Below are 18247 nucleotides of genomic sequence, written 5' to 3' on the forward strand. Positions count from 1 at the left end.
TAGAGTATTACATCTATGGTAGAAGTAAATTGTCGCCTATGTAAGTAATTACTTCCTTGAAATCTACATCAACTAATCATGATGCACCGTCTGATGGTTTTTGTACTTTAAACACTTTTATAATCGGTTTCTAAAGTAGTTGCAGAAATCTACCAAAAGAAGCCCCTTTAAAGGATAAGCATTTAATGCAAGGTCAATCGTAACTACTTGACCATTCTCTTTTCTTGGAACAACTAGAAATAGGCCGAGTAGTTCCGATTGATGCCAAGTGTGAAAAATAAATTAGAAACGAAAGGTGGTTCTAATTAACTCATGTTGATCCGGAATGACAGATATAAATACGAAATATCAAACAAAATAATAAATATGTTGGCAATATATTTATAATTTGGAATTTTTGATACTTAAAAAATGAAGCCCGATTTTACATTGGTTTTTTTTAATAGTTTGTAATTCCACGGTTTGCATGTTTTGCACTCGGGTTTCACAATTTTGACGAACACAACAGTAAAACTGACGGATTTATTATCTCAAAAAGACATCCTAAAACTAGTACTGGTTCATTATAAATAAGAAGATATGATATGAGTGCCATTGAGACAAATTTCCAACCAAGTCACAGGGTATGTTTACATTTTTCAGCCACACTGTCGCACTGACTCAGAAAAATTACCGGGAAATGTAACGTTATTTCCCGCAACGTCCTAATTTTTGGCGCAATTTGTGAGGCTTACGGAAGGGATTCAGTAAACAATATTATATTCCTAGATTTTTCTCAAAAACGAGTACGGTGACAAGTACTTTTCAAAACGTTATGACGTTCCATTTTTTTAAAAGAATAATATATCTTACTTTGGCCAAATCGACACCGTTGGAAATAATATAAAAAATCAAAAATGTGCATTTCAAATGTTCATTTCATGCCGTTTTTTGAGGAAACCGTAACGTTTTTTGCTTTATTTGAGTAAGAATTAATGCTTTAAATGGTAAAGTTAGATTTTTCTCACCATCTTGAATTGTTTTGCTTCAATTTGAGCCCTATTAAATATGTATATGTTGTTTAAAAAAATCATATTTCTTTTTTTTAATAAAACTCGTTTTTTACTCAAAAATTGCAAAAATGTTCAATTTTCAGCAGCATTTTTTGCAAAAACGAAATCGACAACATATATTTTTTTTGGCAAAATTTGATTCTCTGTCAATTGAAGAATGAAATATCTTAAAGGGAAAAAATTCTCACCGTCAGAAATAAACTGTTGGATATGCCCTTAAAACTCTCAAAGATTGATTTCCTTGAAAAAGTGGTTTAAAAGAAATTATGCTTTGTATCTTTACAGTACACTTTCAATTCTATGCAGCTGTCTTGGTATTATACCACAATACATACATGTTTTATAGGTAGGTGCAGTAGCAGTTGGTGAATCCTTTAAAGTTTTGATAGCAGTGATTCTTTTATGGTCCAGACCAGAATGGGGAATAACATGTTTTGCAGTAGGACAGGCAAGTTATAGTGTACAAGTCATATTTGTTTACCACCTGTGTGAGAAATATTATTGATGACAATCATGTTATTTTGAAAAAATACGATAGACCCGTATGATCAAACATATTTTTAAAAATAGTTTAGTTTTGAAATTTCATGCAGATTTTGAGCTGATTTTTTCAATACATTAGTAGGAGTTTGAGTGTCAATTTCAACTGACTGACTTTTGTGGGCAGAATTACAGACCTTGAACAATAATGGTTTTATTTTTTTATATCTGCAGATCTTGAGGTGAATTGTGGTATATTTGGTGTAAAATATTGTATTACAGTTTGTTTATTTAATTGTCGGAGTTATGGAATTAATGCACATAAAAAGTTTCTTGAAATTTTTTCTTTCACAGATTTTTAAAAAATTGGAAAAACCTGCAGTTCTTGAGAAAAATTAAGGTACATAAGGGTACATCTGTGATGTACAGATTAAGGTGGCTTTTTTATTTGGTTGACTGACTTTAAATTAAATAATCTCCCTTGGACTGAAGAAAAAAATGCTGGAAACTACCAGTATTGGTTGATGTTCTATAGCTGATATTTGGTGCATTGCTGTGTTTTTAAATGTATAATATTTATATTTCAGATTATAGGAGAGATTTTATACGTTATTACCTATTATACATTCTTTTGGATTTACGTAAATACTGGAGATGAAGTTGATAAAAACTTTGCCTTTCAATCTACCAGAGACTTTTTTCCAAAGTGGTCTGAGACTAAGGTATGTTAATAATTTACACTTCAACCTGCTTTAAAGGCTGTCTCTATTCAGGGAAAACTTGTCTTGGCACAGCACCTTCTAGTCCCAACATAGAAATATCTTTGCATATTGAATCTAATTCAAAATTATTATGGGAACTTTTAACAATCTTTACTGACCATAAAGCCCTTGCACAGTTGAATTGGTTTTTATTTTAAGGTTCAAAGTGTGACCTTTATACACCAATTTGACTTTTTATACAGAAACAAAGATATATATATTGATTCTTGATGTTGATTATTGTGGCAATATTATGAACTTTCAAATATCAAACTTTCAACTTACTATTTCTTTTTAATAAAAAGTCTCAAAATTTTCATTGTTGCTGAAGCTGGAAAAATTGTAAAGTTTAGTTGTCACTCTTTTACAGTCACTTTTTGCCACCATTTTATTCTAACAAATTGCAACTATATCTCTCTTAAATTGCTGTCAGAATTCAACATTCATTTTGATTTTAGAAGCCTAAAAATCTAACTGAGGAGACGTGTTTTGTGTGTTGCTTCTTCAATTACAAGATTGAATTAACCCATAAAGGTAGCTTTGCACAGTGCAGTTTATTATACTTTCTTTATAAACGCTGGTGGATTTTTTTCTAAATTTCAATATTCATTATGTTGATTTTTTTGGCGCAGATTTAAAAAAAAGAAGCTGTAAATGGAAACTTAATTCCATTGACATATAACCCACATTTTCAAATCATCCAAATCTAATGTTTGTAAATGCTTATATTTTATGCTTGCACATCATGCACATGTTCAGTAAAGAAAACAAAAGTCCCAATTTATGTGTATTTGTGTTAAGGAATTCAACAAGAATTGATTTTCAAGTATACGTATTCAAGCCCTGATGTAAAAATTGGGGTTATAACTTTTTATAGGAATAAATTTTGAGTTACAGTTGTTTTTGAAAGATTTCTCCTTGAAAATGGATATGTATAATTTATTTTCTGTGTCCACTATTTACAAAAATGTAAATAATAGAAAACTGTTTATACATATTTTTGTTTTCTTCTTTAGCCCTTTTTAAATGAAAGAATGGCCATGCTGACACAGTCGGTGTTTAGACAGTCTTTGCTGAAGATATTTCTCACAGAAGGTAAGGTTATGGCTGTATTGCTATAATTCATTCATGCTAGTACAATTATTTGAGAATATGTTAAATCTCAACTGATGTTTTTAATTTGAAAACAATTTGGGTCAATAAAGTATTTGTTTATGACAATTTTCAAAAGATTTTATCTTTTTAGTATTTAGAAGATGTTATCACTGTTTGCAAGATATTTTCTTGACATATATGAAGAAATAAGTTTTTTAATAGATGACTCAAGCCCTTCTTGCACTTGAGTGAAAAGAGATCTTGGTCTTGAATTATTTTCTAGTTTTGAATGTTGAAAATGCACATACATTTATTTACCTGAGCCTCACAAGCTCTTTAGTGCCTCTTGTTTAAATACTCTTTTTGGAATATATCGACAAGGACACAATGTCATTGCATCATGATGAATAAGGTTTTTATTAAGCTAATATTTGTTTGTCATTTGTATACATTGTTATATTTGAGCTTGCATCAAGATAGAAACATCTATCAACATGATCAAAGAATATATCTAGGTGCATAAACTTCCAAATCATTTGCTAAAACTTGTTGTTCATATGTAGAATGATTTGGTTGCTCTTTAAGCAAAGATTGATAGCTTAAAATAGATGGTTTACTATTTAAAGCTGTATGTATCAATATAGCTCAAATGCACTTTAAAGGTCAAGTCTACAAAAACGTGAAGAAAACATGTGAACATGAAAAGCGTGAAGAAAAAAAGATTTTTTTTCAACATTTAACATTTAACAACTTGTTTTTTTTTCTTAATAACAACGATTTGAATTTCAATTACAAATATAAATTTCTGTACAACCTTCAACAATGAGCAAACCTTTGCTATAAAGTCTGGTTTAAATTCAGAAAGACACAACATAAAAAATGTTTAACAATTCAAACTTTAAAACCATTTTATAGCTGTCATGGTTGTTATTGATGTTAATTTGCAAATGAATTTATTTTGTAGGAGAAAAGTATGTTATGACTATATTTGGAGTTCTAAGTTTAGCAGACCAAGGTATTTATTTTATTTATAAAAACATTATTTTTTACAGATTTGTTAATAAAGTAATATATATATGAAACATTCCTTTTAAATGTCATGGATACATTATTTTTATATTGTTGAACTGCATCTGACCATGAAGAAAATAGATATGTAGCATTTGTAAACAACTACTTATAAATTGAGTTATGCCCCTTTATAGCGTTATATGCAAGCCAGGGGCATGATCTGTGTGTTTATGTGTAGTCTATGTGTGCCCACGGACACATTCTCTATTTATTTTAAGTGTTTATGGCACTGTTAAAATTTTAACAATTACAAGATATTTTTAACATGCAAGTTTTTATGACACTAACATAACATTTTATTTAACTTACAGGTGTGTATGGCATTGTTAACAATTTAGGGTCCATGATTCCAAGATTTGTATTTCAACCAGTGGAAGAAAGTGGGCGAGTATTTTTTTCCCAGTTACTTCTTAGAGGAAAGAAATTTGTAGAGCAACCAAAAGTAAGCATCACCTTTATTTATTGATCATAATCGTATTGATTTTAAGTGAATTACCCATATTTTTGTTGTTTCAAAAAGTGTTGATTATGGGTAAGAAACTTAAATTGTGTTGTTTCAAATGTCATATTGTAAGCAAACACCAATCATTTTATAAAGTCAGGCTAGAGTTATTGTAGGATTTATTCAAAAGCTCTTTTAAAAGTTTTGATCTAAATGCTAATAAAATAACAAAATATTAATAAATATGATATCTTCTTATAACTCCCCCCCCCTTCTGCTTTGGGGTATACTGTTTTACCTCCGTCTGTCCAGTCCTCCATCCATCAGTCCATCCTTCCATTAGTCTGTCCGTCCCATGAATATTTTTCGTCACATTTTTCTCAGCTGGAACTACATTACAAGGATTTCTAAAATTTGTTTTTATGCCCCATTTATGGGCATTATGTTTTCTGGTCTGCATCCATTTGTCTGTCCGTCAGTCCTTTGTCTGTTCTTCCTGCTTCAGGTTAAAGTTTTTGGTTGGAGTAGTTTTTAATGAAGTTGAAGTCCAATCAACTTGAAACTTAGTACACATGTTCCCGATGATATAATCTTTCTAATTTTAATGCCAAATTAGAAATTTTATCCCATTTTCACTGTCCACCGAACATAGAAAATGATAGTGCGGATGGGGCACACATTCTTGTTTAGGGTTTATATAAGTTAGCTACACGGTATGATGCATTTTCAGATTCAACACTCAACAATTTTCTGTATACCATCAAGTATTTGAGTGGGAGTATCATAGTGAGCAGTGGCTCACAAATTCACTTGTTTTATGAGTTTATTGCTATAATATTGTAAGAACATTTTGCATCACTCCAAAATTTGATTGGTCACAATTCATACTATGAAATTGAGGTCGTAAAAACTACTTTTAATTCCTGTCAGTAATTTATATGATATCTGTATTACAGGATGAAGCTGTTTTAGCCTATCAAGTACTGAAACATCTACTAAGAGTTATGTTAGTGATTGGCTGTATTATATTAGTTTTTGGGAACAACTACGCCTTCTTGTTACTAGATTTATATGGAGGAGAACATATATCTGAAGGCTCAGGTAAGGGGGATGTTAGTAATTAGCTGTATAATATTAGTTTTTGGGAACAACTACGCCTTTTTGTTACTAGATTTATATGGAGGAGAACATATATCTGAAGGCTCAGGTAATCATGGCATCATTTTTATTATTCTACACTCCTACCCACTAGCTTTGCAGCTGGCGATTGGTTTCAAATTAAATTTATGACTTGTCTAAAGATATTTGTACAGGCTCTATTCCTATTCAAACACTTTTTATGGTAAGGCTGGTGCTCAAAATATATTTTATGAAAACATTTGTTTAAACTATCCTATTTTTATTTTTTATCAAATGGATCAATTACAAGATGTTTATGATCACAAATGACATTTGTCCACTTATGAGACTACACTATTAATATCAGGTCGTCAATACGTCAATTATTATGATTATGCCATGTTTGTGATCACTGATGTTTAAGTAACATCATTCTTGACATCTATACACAAATTAGATCATACTATAACCTATTTATTAATCAAGGAAACTTACACCCTTTTAAAAGAAACATAATTAATATATGAAACTTATACCTTATACAAGAAATGTAATTCATAAATTTTAGTGTGAGGTGTTGATTTTTGTCTTGCCCCCTACTTTGACTAACAGACAGTTAATTATATCATGATTAAATTTGAACACTAAGGGAACCCACACATGCTAAGTCTTGTCCAAATTTGAATATTTTGCTAAATGTATACCTATCTTTTACACTGTTGACTAGATTTATAGTTGACTATGTGGTATGTTGTTTTCTTACTTTTGAAGGCCGTACAGTGACACATAATTTAGCATATTAATCTATTGTAATAAGAATTCATAATATCTAATAAAATTTGTAGATTTAGCTAACAAGGTCCTTATATTTGTATAAAGTAACATTTGTTTATAGTGGAAAGTTGTTTTAATTTAAATAAGCTACATTAAAAAATTGCTTGCTAGTCCCTCTCTGTGATTACCTTTAGATAACTCTGGTTCATTTCCCAATCAATCTATCATGAAGGGAAGATAAATATTATGATTTTCAATCATAGTCTTTTTCAAAAATGATGAACAGTTCTTTATATTGGTATGTTATCATTTTAAACGTTTCAAATTTATGAAATTATATTCGTACATCAATGTTTTTGATACACCAATAACAAAAACTGAAATATATTGAACTGATACATTTTGTAACTATTCAAAATTATATCAGAAACCTAAACTTAATTATAAAATAATGAACCTGTTAAAGGGAGACAATACTCGCATAACTTTTTCGAATTGGCACATAATACAAAGGAATGTCACTCTTGCATACAAATGGCACATCAATATAATTAATTAACTGTGCAATCGCGCTCCACCTTCAATGATGATTCTAAATTATAAATATAACCAAAAGTTGTTAAGCTATAGATAGTAAAGACTAATGAAATCTAACCCACTGTTAAAATATTTCTTTGCATTTTTTTAAAACTTCCTCAGTAAAATGCTTGAGCCACTTGACTTTCATAGCTCATAATTAACGTTTTTACACAATATTTGAATAAAGTAGTTAAAGATTATTCGCTTCTCAAAGTGTAAGACGCAATAAAAATCGTATGCTTGCACCATCTTACCCAAAAACAGATTTAATTAATTCTGAACATTTCGACATTTCTTCGTTAAAACCGGTTTTAAACAAATCACAAGTACGTGTTAAGATCCGACTAAATACCTATATCCCGATATCGTCAGGTAAATTTGCTACATAATTCCTTTATCCACTTGATTTGAACTCTAGTGGAAAGTAGGCCTATTTGTCAATGATACTATATCTTATTTTTATATTCAGATATTTTTCTTTAAGTTAAAAATAATTTTGTTGTTTTGAGTGTTTTCATTCCTAATACAAGAATTTCTGTGCATGTCTGAGTTACAAATAACAGTTTTTCTCCCAATTTATGGCCATAGATATTGATGTAGTTTTGTGGGTTTGTGTTTAATTTTGTTTTTCATTTTAGGGCCATATATATATTGAAAATGTTTTCATGTCTATGTATACATTTTTATTTTTTTCATTTTAGGGCCATATATATTGAAGTGGTTCTGTGTCTATGTGTTAATCTTAGCTATTAATGGAATAATGGAATGCTTCCACTTTGCATTAATGAATATAGCAGAAACAGACAGGTAACTATTTCATCCAAATTAAGTGTACCTTAGTTTGACCATGTCAAGGCCGCACTGGTGCATTTTCCACATACCTCTTTTTTCCATAGGAAATTTAGGGGAAAAAAACCCTTATTGCTTGTTGAAAATGTGCTTTTTTTTTAAGCCATGGTCATTGTTTTGTCCGTTTATTTAGACTTTCAAGTTTTAATGATCCTCTGGTATTTTTAACCTTACTTTTGTTTAAGATCAATAACATTTTTATATAAAGCTACATTACTATCAGTACATATCAGTTTGACTATTTTGAATGATTTTTTATACTTTTCTCCTGTTAAATATTCAAAATAAGATGTTTGGTAGGATAACTTCTTCACCATACTTATAGGTGACTTAGGGTCTTTTGATTTGAGATCCCTATCCTTAAACCTTGAAATTCAAGTCACTGTCAATCTGACATTTTAGAATTTGACTTTTACTCATGTAATTGTGTCAGAAATAAATAGGTATTACAATTGTAATATTTTTTTTCAGCTACAATAAGAAGATGCTGTTATTTTCTGTAGTGTCCCTAGTGTCTACTCTACTTATACCACAATACTTTGGAGGAGCAGGATTTATCATAGCCAATATAGTCTCCATGATGACTAGGATATTCTACAGGTAAAGAAAAAAACAAAAATTCAATCAGTCTTAAACCTCTATTCTGTTTTCTTGATAGTCAATTAGTCTGTGAAAGAATTGGGGTTTTGGCTGTTTGTGGCTGTTCTTGCATGATTCCTAAAAAATCATATTTGAAATTTTTGAAAGTAATTTGTGGCAATCTAAGTATTATATTGATTTTGAATTATACAATGAATATTAGATTGTTGAGTTTTGTAGTAAACACTTTTTAGCTCACCTGTCCCAAAGGGACAAGTGAGCTTATGCCATCACTGTCGTCGTCGTCTGTCGTCGTAAACTATTTCAAGAATCTTCTCCTCTGAAACTACTGGGCCAAATACTTTTAAACTTTAACTGAATGTTCCTTAGGGTATCTAATTTATAAATTGTATCCGAAGTTTTGATCTATCAACAAACATGGTCGCCATTGCTAAAAATAGAACATAGGGGTCAAATGCAGTTTTTGGCTTATAACTCAAAAACCAAAGCATTTAGAGCAAATCTGACATGGGGTAATATTGTTTATCAGGTCAAGATCTATCTGCCCTGAAATTTTTAGATGAATCAGACAACCCGTTGTTGGGTTGCTGCCCCTGAATTGGTAATTTTAAGGAAATTTTGCTGTTTTTGGTTATTATCTTGAATATTATTATAGATAGAGATAAACTGTAAACAGGAATAATGTTCAGCAAAGTAAGATTTACAAATAAGTCAACATGACGGAAATGGTCAGTTGACCCCTTTAGGAGTTATTGCCCTTTATAGTCAATTTTTAACCATTTTTCGTAAATCTTAGTAATCTTTTACAAAAATCTTCTCCTCTGAAACTACTGGGCCAAATACTTCCAAACTTTAATTGAATGTTCCTTAGGGTATCTAGTTTGTAAATTGTATCCGAAGTTATGATCTATCAACAAACATGGTCGCCATTGCTAAAAATAGAACATAGGGGTCAAATGCAGTTTTTGGCTTATAACTCAAAAACCAAAGCATTTAGAGCAAATCTGACGTGGGTAATATTGTTTATCAGGTCAAGATCTATCTGCCCTGAAATTTTCAGATGAATCAGACAACCTGTTGTTGGGTTGCTGCCCCTGAATTGATAATTTTAAGGAAATTTTGCTGTTTTTGTTTATTATCTTGAATATAATTATAGATAGAAATAAACTGTAAACAGCAATAATGTTCAGCAAAGTAAGATCTTCAATTAAGTCAATTTGACCAAAATTGTCAATTGACCCCTTAAGGAGTTATTGCCCTTTAAAGACTTTTTTCACAATTTGTTCATCATGTTGACTTACTTTAAAAAATCTTCTCCTTTGAAACTGCTGTATCAATTTCAGCCAAACTTAGGCTAAATGAGTTTCAGAGTATCTAGTATAAATTTTATATTTTATTTCCTTAGCTCCTATGGCTAAAATAGAACATAGGAGAAAATGATTATTTTTTTTGGCTTTTGAAGAAAATAGGACGATCCAAAAAACATTTAAATAAATTGAAAAGCCAAAATAATCATTGATGAGAGATTTAACCAAAAGAATTAAGGTGAGCGATTCAGGCTTTTGAGAGCCTCTTGTTTTTACTGATTTCAATTTGACTTTTCATCAAAAAGATTAATAATTGTAAACAAGAAAAAAAAGTATGAAATGTTACTTGATCTACTTCACTTGTTAGTTATTTTCTTAAATGCCATGACAGGTGTTGTGAAATTCTCACTGTAGCACTGGACAATTCACTCATACCAAGTATTTCTTTAATGGAAACAAAGTTACATTTTGAACATATTTTTTAAAATGACAATTAATCAAAGACTAATAGGCGATCACAATGGTGTTATCTCCCCCTTTACTTACTGGTTCAAGAAAATAATTTCTGAGGTAGAGTTGTCTCCCTTTGTCATTTAGATATTTAAAAACATAATGTTTTAATTGGTAAGAAAGTCATTCTTTCTCCATTTCTTGAAATTCTCATGACTGCATTGTTCTAATAGACTGTTTAATTGTATGTATTTAATAGAATTCTTTGTATCCATAAAAGTACAATTTCATGGACAATGAAAATTTCTTGTATGTTATTTTCAAAATACTATCTTATTTATAAGCCTCCAGAATGTAATTTTGATGGCCTCTCATTCAATATTTATTACCTCATACTATGTTTTTGTTCACAGCTTTAGAATATATGTGTTATTTACTTGTTAAAAGATATCATTTACCCACAAGGGCTGTTCCAAAAATGAATGTGTGGGGGAGAAGGAAGGCACTTTTTAGCTCACCTGGCCAACCAACCAAGATGGCCGCCATGGCTAAAAATAGAAGAGGGACGAAAGATACCGAAGGGACAGTCAAACTCATAAATCTAAAACAAACTGACAACGCCATGGCTAAAAATGAAAAAGACAAACAGAAAAACAATAGTAAACATGACACAACATAGAAAACTAAAGAATAAACAACACAAACCCCACCAAAAACTAGGGGTGATCTCTGGTGCTCCGGAAGGGTAAGCAGATTCTGCTCCACATGTGGCACCTGTCATGTTGCTTATTTGATTTCAAATCCGATAAATAGTCTAATTCGGTAGGTCACATTCATGAAAGGGAAGGGGATTGTAGTTACGACGTAAGGAACATATCCGATATCATTTGTGAAACGGTTATTTCATAACGGTCAACCAACTCGTGATGGCGTCCGTAAAATTTACGAAGGGATGATTTCAACTTCACCATTTGGAACTCTTGGTTTAATAGCTTCCTTGTGAGCAGCAACCCTCTATCAAGAAAATCATGATAGGAAATGCAAGCACGGAAATATCGTATCAATTGGGAGATATATACCCCGTATGCAGGTGCTGCTGGAATGTTGCTACTTAGAAATGGAAAGTTCACAATTGGAAAGCTGAAATCATCTCTTTTGTCGTTAAGTTTTGTTTTCAACCGACCCTCATTGTCAATTTCTAGATGTAAGTCAAGATATGAAGCCGACTTAACTGTATCTGTAGTATCCTTTATCTCTAGTGCGATGGGATAGATGTGTTCCACATAGCCACCAAATTTTGAATTGTTCAGTGAAAGAACATCATCTATATAGCGGAAAGTAGAGTTAAAGGATATTGCTAACTTCTTATCTTTCTTCCTAAGAAATTCCTGCATGAAGTTATGAAGTTCATAATAATAAAGAAACAAGTCGGCAAGTAGAGGGGCACAGTTTGTTCCCATTGGAATGCCGACAGTTTGTTGAAAAACACGTCCTCCGAACGTAACAAATATGTTGTCAATCAATATAGGGGAAAAATGTCGATTTTGGCTTATAACTCTGAAACTAAAGCATTTAGAGCAAATCTGACTAGGTTAAATTGTTAATCAAGTGAAGATCTATCTGCCCTAAAATTTTCAGACGAATCGGACAACCGGTTGCTATTTTTTGTTATTATCTTGAATATTATTATAGATAGAGATAAACTGTTAACAGCAATAATGTTCAGCAAAGTAAGATCTACAAATAAATCAACATGACCAAAATGGTCAGTTGACACCTTAAGGAGTTATTGCTCTTTATAGTCAATTACCAATTTTTCGTAAATTTTTGCAACTTTTACAAAAATCTTCTCCTCTGAAATTACTGAGCCAAATTCAACCATACTTGTCCACAATCATCATTGAGGTATTTAGTTTAAAAAATGTGTGCGGTGACCCGGCCAACCAACCAAGGTAACCGAAATGGCTAAAAATAGAACATAGGGATAAAATGTAAATTTTGGCTTATAACTCTGAAACCAAAGCATTTAGAGCAAATAGGACAATGTCAAATTGTTTATCTAGTCATAATCTATTTGCCCTGAAATTTTCGGATGAATAGGACAAGTGTTTGTTGGGTTGCTGCTCGTGAATTGGTAATTTTAAGGAAATTTTGCTGTTTTTGGTTATTACCTTGAATATTATTACTCAAGATACTTGTCCACAATCATCATTGAGGTATTTAGTTTTAAAAAATGTGTGAGGTGACCGGGCCAACCAACCAAGATGGCCACCATGGCTAAAAAAAGAACATAGGGGGAAAATGTAGATTTTGGCTTATAACTCTGATACCAAAGCATTTAGAGCAAATTGGACAATGTTAAATTGTTTATCTAGTCAACATCTATCTGCTCTAAAATTTTCGGATGAATCACACAAGTGTTTGTTGGGTTGCTGCTCGTGAATTGGTAATTTTTAGCTCACCTGGCCCGAAGGGCCAAGTGAGCTTTTCCCATCACTTTGCGTCCGTCATCGTCGTCCGTCGTCGTCGTCTGTCGTCGTCTGTCATCCGTCGTCGTTAACTTTTACAAAAATCTTCTCCTCTGAAACTGCTGGGCCAAATTAAACCAAACTTGGCCACAATCATCATTGGGGTATCTAGTTTAAAAAATGTGTGGCGTGACCCCGCCTACCAACCAAGATGGCCGCCATGGCTAAAAATAGAACATAGGGGTAAAATGCAGTTTTTGGCTTATAACTCAAAAACCAAAGCATTTTGAGCAAATCTGACATGGGGGTAAAATTGTTTATCAGGTCAAGATCTATCTGCCCTGAAATTTTCAGATGAATCAGACAATCCGTTGTTGGGTTGCTGCCCCTGAATATGTAATTTTAAGGAAATTTTGCTGTTTTTGGTTATTATCTTGAATATTATTATAGATAAAGATAAACTGTAAACAGCAATAATGTTCAGCAAAGTAAGATTTACAAATAAGTCAACATGACCGAAATGGTCAATTGACCCCTTTAGGAGTTATTGCCCTTTATAGTCAATTTTTAACCATTTTTCGTAAATCTTATTCATCTTTTAGAAAAATCTTCTCCTCTGAAAGTACTGGGCCAAATTAAACCAAACATGGCCACAATCATCATTTGGGTATCTAGTTTTAAAAATGTGTCCGGTGACCCGGTCAACCAACCAAGATGGCCGCCATGGCTAAAAATAGAACATGGGGGTAAAATGCAGTTTTTGGCTTATAACTCAAAAACCAAAGCATTTAGAGCAAATCTGACATGGGGAAAATTGTTCATCAGGTCAAAATCTATCTGCCCTGAAATTTTCAGATGAATCGGACAACCTGTTGTTGGGTTGCTGCCCCTGAATTGGTAATTTTAAGGAAATTTTGCTGTTTTTGTTTATTATCTTGAATATTATTATAGATAGAGATAAACTGTAAACAGCAATAATGTACAGCAAAGTAAGACCTAAAAAGAAGTCAACATGACCAAAATGGTCAATTGACCCCTAAGGAGTTATTGCCCTTTATATAGTCATTTTTTTTTAACAATTTTCACAAAATTTGTAAAATTTTACTAACATTTTCCACTGTAACTACTGGGTCAAGTTCATTATAGATAGAGATAATTGTAAGCAGCAAGAATGTTCAGTAAAGTAAGATCTACAAACACATCACCATCACCAAACCACAATTTTGTCTTGAATCCATCTGTGTCCTTTGTTTAGTATTCACATAGACCAAGGTGAGCGACACAGGCTCTTTAGAGCCTCTAGTTAAGGAAATTTTGCTGTTTTTGGTTATTATCTTGAATATTATTACAGATAGAGATAAACTGTAAACAGCAATAATGTTCAGCAAAGTAAGATCTACAAATAAGTCAACATGACCAAAATGGTCAGTTGATCCCTAAAAGTTATTGCCCTTTATAGTCAATTTTTACCAATTTTCATAAATTTTGTAAATTTTTGTAAATTTTAACAAAATATTTTCCTCTGAAACTAATGGGCCAAGTTCATTATAGATAGAGATAATTGTAAGTAGCAAGAATGTTCAGTTAAGTAAGATCTACAAACACATTACCATCACCAAAACACAATTTTGTCATTTATCCATCTGCATGATCTGTGTCTTTTGTTTAATATGCACATAGACCAAGGTGAGCAACACAGGCTCTTAAGAGCCTCTAGTTATTGGACCCCACCATGCATACATTTTAAATTGGATATTTCATTTAAATGTTCAAGCAATCTCTCGTGCCTTCCTTCCCCCCATACAATTAATTCTAGAAAAGCCCTAAATTAATTAGAAACATTATGATTTAATAACAATTTCTTTTTTCCAGTATACTGTTTATCCGAGAGTTTTATCATGGGACAGAATATAGGCCATTGAAATCACTGATACCTTCTATACCATTCTGTATATCTCTCATCATTTCATCTTTAATAATGAAACTGTCTGAGGTAAGGATATCTTCTCTCTAATTTAGCATATTTATTGAAAAAAAATCCTTCAAACAGAAATCTGAAAGATCCTATTTGAAAGCAGCATGACTAGAATGAATGTTTTTAAATTTCTTAAAAATTGACTTATAAGGATGCTACTATATATTAATGTGCATTTAATTATTTAAAGTCTTATCAAATCTTTTAAAGTTAAATCTAGATGATTTATTAATGACATGCAGATTTATTATTATTTGTGGGGTACTTAGTTTCACGGATTTTAACATGTTAAATGTTCAACAAAGTAAACATTTTCTACAGGCCTGTTTGCAGACTGGCTAAACTATCAAATCTGATATCTCCAAAATGCAATTCTTCCTTAATGTTTAAAAAAAGTATTCATGAAAATATACAAACTTCAATAATTAAGATGAGTTTCTATTCACGGAGACAACAGTGAAAAAAGATGAAATGATAATTATTTGTATAGAAACCGAATCGAATTTATTTCTGAAAGTTCTCAAGTCGGGTTTATATTTCCAACCTAAATACTTAACATTGAGATGTTGAAGACACACTTTTTTCAAATGTTGAAGTTAGAAAGTGTTACAGAACTTATTTTCTACATATTTTGTCGATAGGCAATCATTATTCAATCTTGTCATTCGGAAAAGGGGGAGGGGAGAATGTATTAGAAAAGCTATTAATGTAAACAAAGAGTTGCCTCCTTGGGAAATATTGGATTGCACCTTTAAACATATTCAACAAGCTAATGAAAATTGTTTGATTTGAAAAAGAAAATGCCAATATTTCCCAATCCCTCTCTTTTCAACTAAATGTTATAAAACTTAAACACAATGCTTATAATCACAAAAAGGTCTGAACTACTTGAAACCTACCTCTGTTTGTGGAAGTAGAAATGTCAATAATTAGTACATTGAATCATGCACATTTACAAGTACCATCTGTGGCCCAAAGACACATTCTTCCTTTATTTTTCAATTATAAAAATGTTTAATGAAACATGCTTTCTTTCAGAGTTTTTTCTGCTGTGATCAAGGACTTATATTCCGATTAGTACACGTAGGAATAGGAGGTCTAAGTCTACTAGGAGTTATAGGAGTCATCTACTTTACAGAGACTGATGTCTCAGACTTTGTTATAAAGCATTATAGAAAGACAAAAGCAGAAAAGAGGGAAGCAGAAGAAAGAAAGAAGGCAGAAGAAGCTAAAAAGAGGGAAGAAAATGGAAAGAAGTCAGAAGAAGATAAAAAACTGGAATAATAACGTTGATTGTAGTTTTATGTAGTTATAATGTATTAACTTTTTCTTATTTATTGAATGTTGTTTGCATTTAAATAGAAAATAGTATTAACATTTTAAGTGATGTCTATATGTTTGGTATACATTTTTGAAGTTTTTTATGTTGCTTGCAAAAAGAATTGTTCTTCATATAATATTTTATATCTTGCACTTAGGGTGTTTAAGTTTTGTAAAGATAAGTTGAGGTAATAAACAAAATGTAATTTGTGTGATTTTCAATTTTTATCAGTCTTAGTTGTTAATGTTGATGTTTTATATTAGACAAAATTGCATAAACATGATAAATCAGACTTACAAAAAAGATATTTTTGTAAAGGAAGAGGATATGTTAGTTAGACATGTGATATTTTTGGTGCATATATCGTTTTATTTAAATGAATTTGAGAAGTTTCTTTTTTTAATTCTTCCTTAGATCCTAAGATTACTAAGAATGTTTAGGTTTTGGAAAGTGGGTGCTCGTTTTTTTTTAAATTCAGTGAAATAAATCAAACAGTCAGTTTGGCAAATTGAAGTTTACATTTCAATTGCATTACTGTTCCTCATTGTGAAACTGATATTAGTTTACAATCAGTTAAGGCATCATCATAATACAGATATGTTTACAATCCATGCAGGCTTCACAAACAATTATGTTTTGTAAAGATTGGTTTGACATGAATCTCTTCCTTTTATAGGAAATCATAGTTTGTAGAAAATTTAATTGGCTCCGGAATGTTAAATAACATTAAGTGTAAAGTACCATTCAGATCTTTTAAATTTAATGTATGTTTTTAAAGCATTTACAATTACAAATAGGTTCAGTTTTCACAGAAAAGTTACAGGTATTGATATTTTTTAGAACAGGATATTTACAGATAAAAAGGACTTTCATATTGTTAGTAAATACCATACTTCAATAAATAAATAAATAAATGTCATTCATGTTAATATACACATATTTAGTTCTGGAATTGACCTCTGCTTTGCCATTCTTTTTGTGTCTACTTGTGGTCAAAAAGTGTGTGTGTCAAATGTGATCAAATAGCCAATACATAATTATTGTTCACATGGATGTTTTCATAATCAAAAGTTAAGGTATTGTATCTGCACTTTCTGATCCAAAAATTAAATTCTAATTCTTATAGATCATGCTGCTCGATTATTGCAATTGCTTGTTGGTGTAAGCGTGATCTTGCCCATAATAAGTGGTCAAATTTTATTGGTAGAGGAAGCTGTAGTGCCAGGAGGGACCCACTGCTCTTCATTAGGAAGTGTCTTTCCTTGTCAGTTAAGATCAGAGTATAAAGCGTCTGCAACATGCAGGGTTTCAATTTAAATCTCAGTATTGACAGGCTAGTGATACTGTAGTTGAATTACTTTGACCACTTGGCTACAGAGGCCCTTAAAGTTGTATGTTGATGTAAATATGAAAAATAAAGAGTAAATACTGATATATTTTGGGGGGAAGGACATACATGATAACATCGATTTTATTTCAACTTCCATATTTGATGTATTTCCTTGATGAAAAAGATAAAGTATCATATAAATACTTTAATGCTCCAATTAAATGAACCATGACTGTACTATTGTATCAATTGTGATACAAATGTAAAGGTTTACGTAGATTACTTTTAATTTCTAAAATCTAACTGTGCATTTTACAGTCACATAACAGTATTGCTATTGCTTTTGAAAACAATAAATTTGTTATTAGTTTGTATTTTTTTATCCTATATGAAAAAATATTTATGAATTGAAAACCTGTACAAAATAGTGTTAATATTTAAGTCATTATAATTTTAGTCACTAATTTAGGATCCCAAAAGTTCATTAATATTTTCTACAAAATATACTGATTTTCAACAGTGGCGGATCCAGGAGGGGGGGGGGGGGGGGTTCCGGGGGTTGGAACCCCCCTTT

At 31.3% G+C, this 18247-nt stretch overlaps 1 protein-coding gene across 4 annotated transcripts in view; it reads left to right on the forward strand.

Annotated features, from left to right (window-relative positions):
* LOC143065976 (man(5)GlcNAc(2)-PP-dolichol translocation protein RFT1-like) overlaps positions 1 to 16548 on the forward strand; it is a 38771-nt gene extending 22223 nt beyond the window's left edge. For all 4 annotated transcript variants that reach the window (XM_076239195.1, XM_076239197.1, XM_076239196.1 and 1 more), the window contains 10 exons: positions 1399 to 1500; positions 2120 to 2254; positions 3310 to 3388; positions 4353 to 4403; positions 4771 to 4901; positions 5858 to 6002; positions 8075 to 8180; positions 8694 to 8822; positions 14920 to 15040; positions 16061 to 16548. In XM_076239195.1, the coding sequence (XP_076095310.1) occupies positions 1399 to 1500; positions 2120 to 2254; positions 3310 to 3388; positions 4353 to 4403; positions 4771 to 4901; positions 5858 to 6002; positions 8075 to 8180; positions 8694 to 8822; positions 14920 to 15040; positions 16061 to 16306 (1245 nt within the window). In that variant the 3' untranslated portion in view covers positions 16307 to 16548. The remainder of the gene's footprint in view (positions 1 to 1398; positions 1501 to 2119; positions 2255 to 3309; positions 3389 to 4352; positions 4404 to 4770; positions 4902 to 5857; positions 6003 to 8074; positions 8181 to 8693; positions 8823 to 14919; positions 15041 to 16060) is intronic.
* The last annotated feature ends 1699 nt before the right edge of the window (positions 16549 to 18247 follow it).

This window comes from Mytilus galloprovincialis, chromosome 1 (genome assembly GCF_965363235.1).
Source record: "Mytilus galloprovincialis chromosome 1, xbMytGall1.hap1.1, whole genome shotgun sequence".
Lineage (NCBI taxonomy): Eukaryota > Metazoa > Mollusca > Bivalvia > Mytilida > Mytilidae > Mytilus > Mytilus galloprovincialis.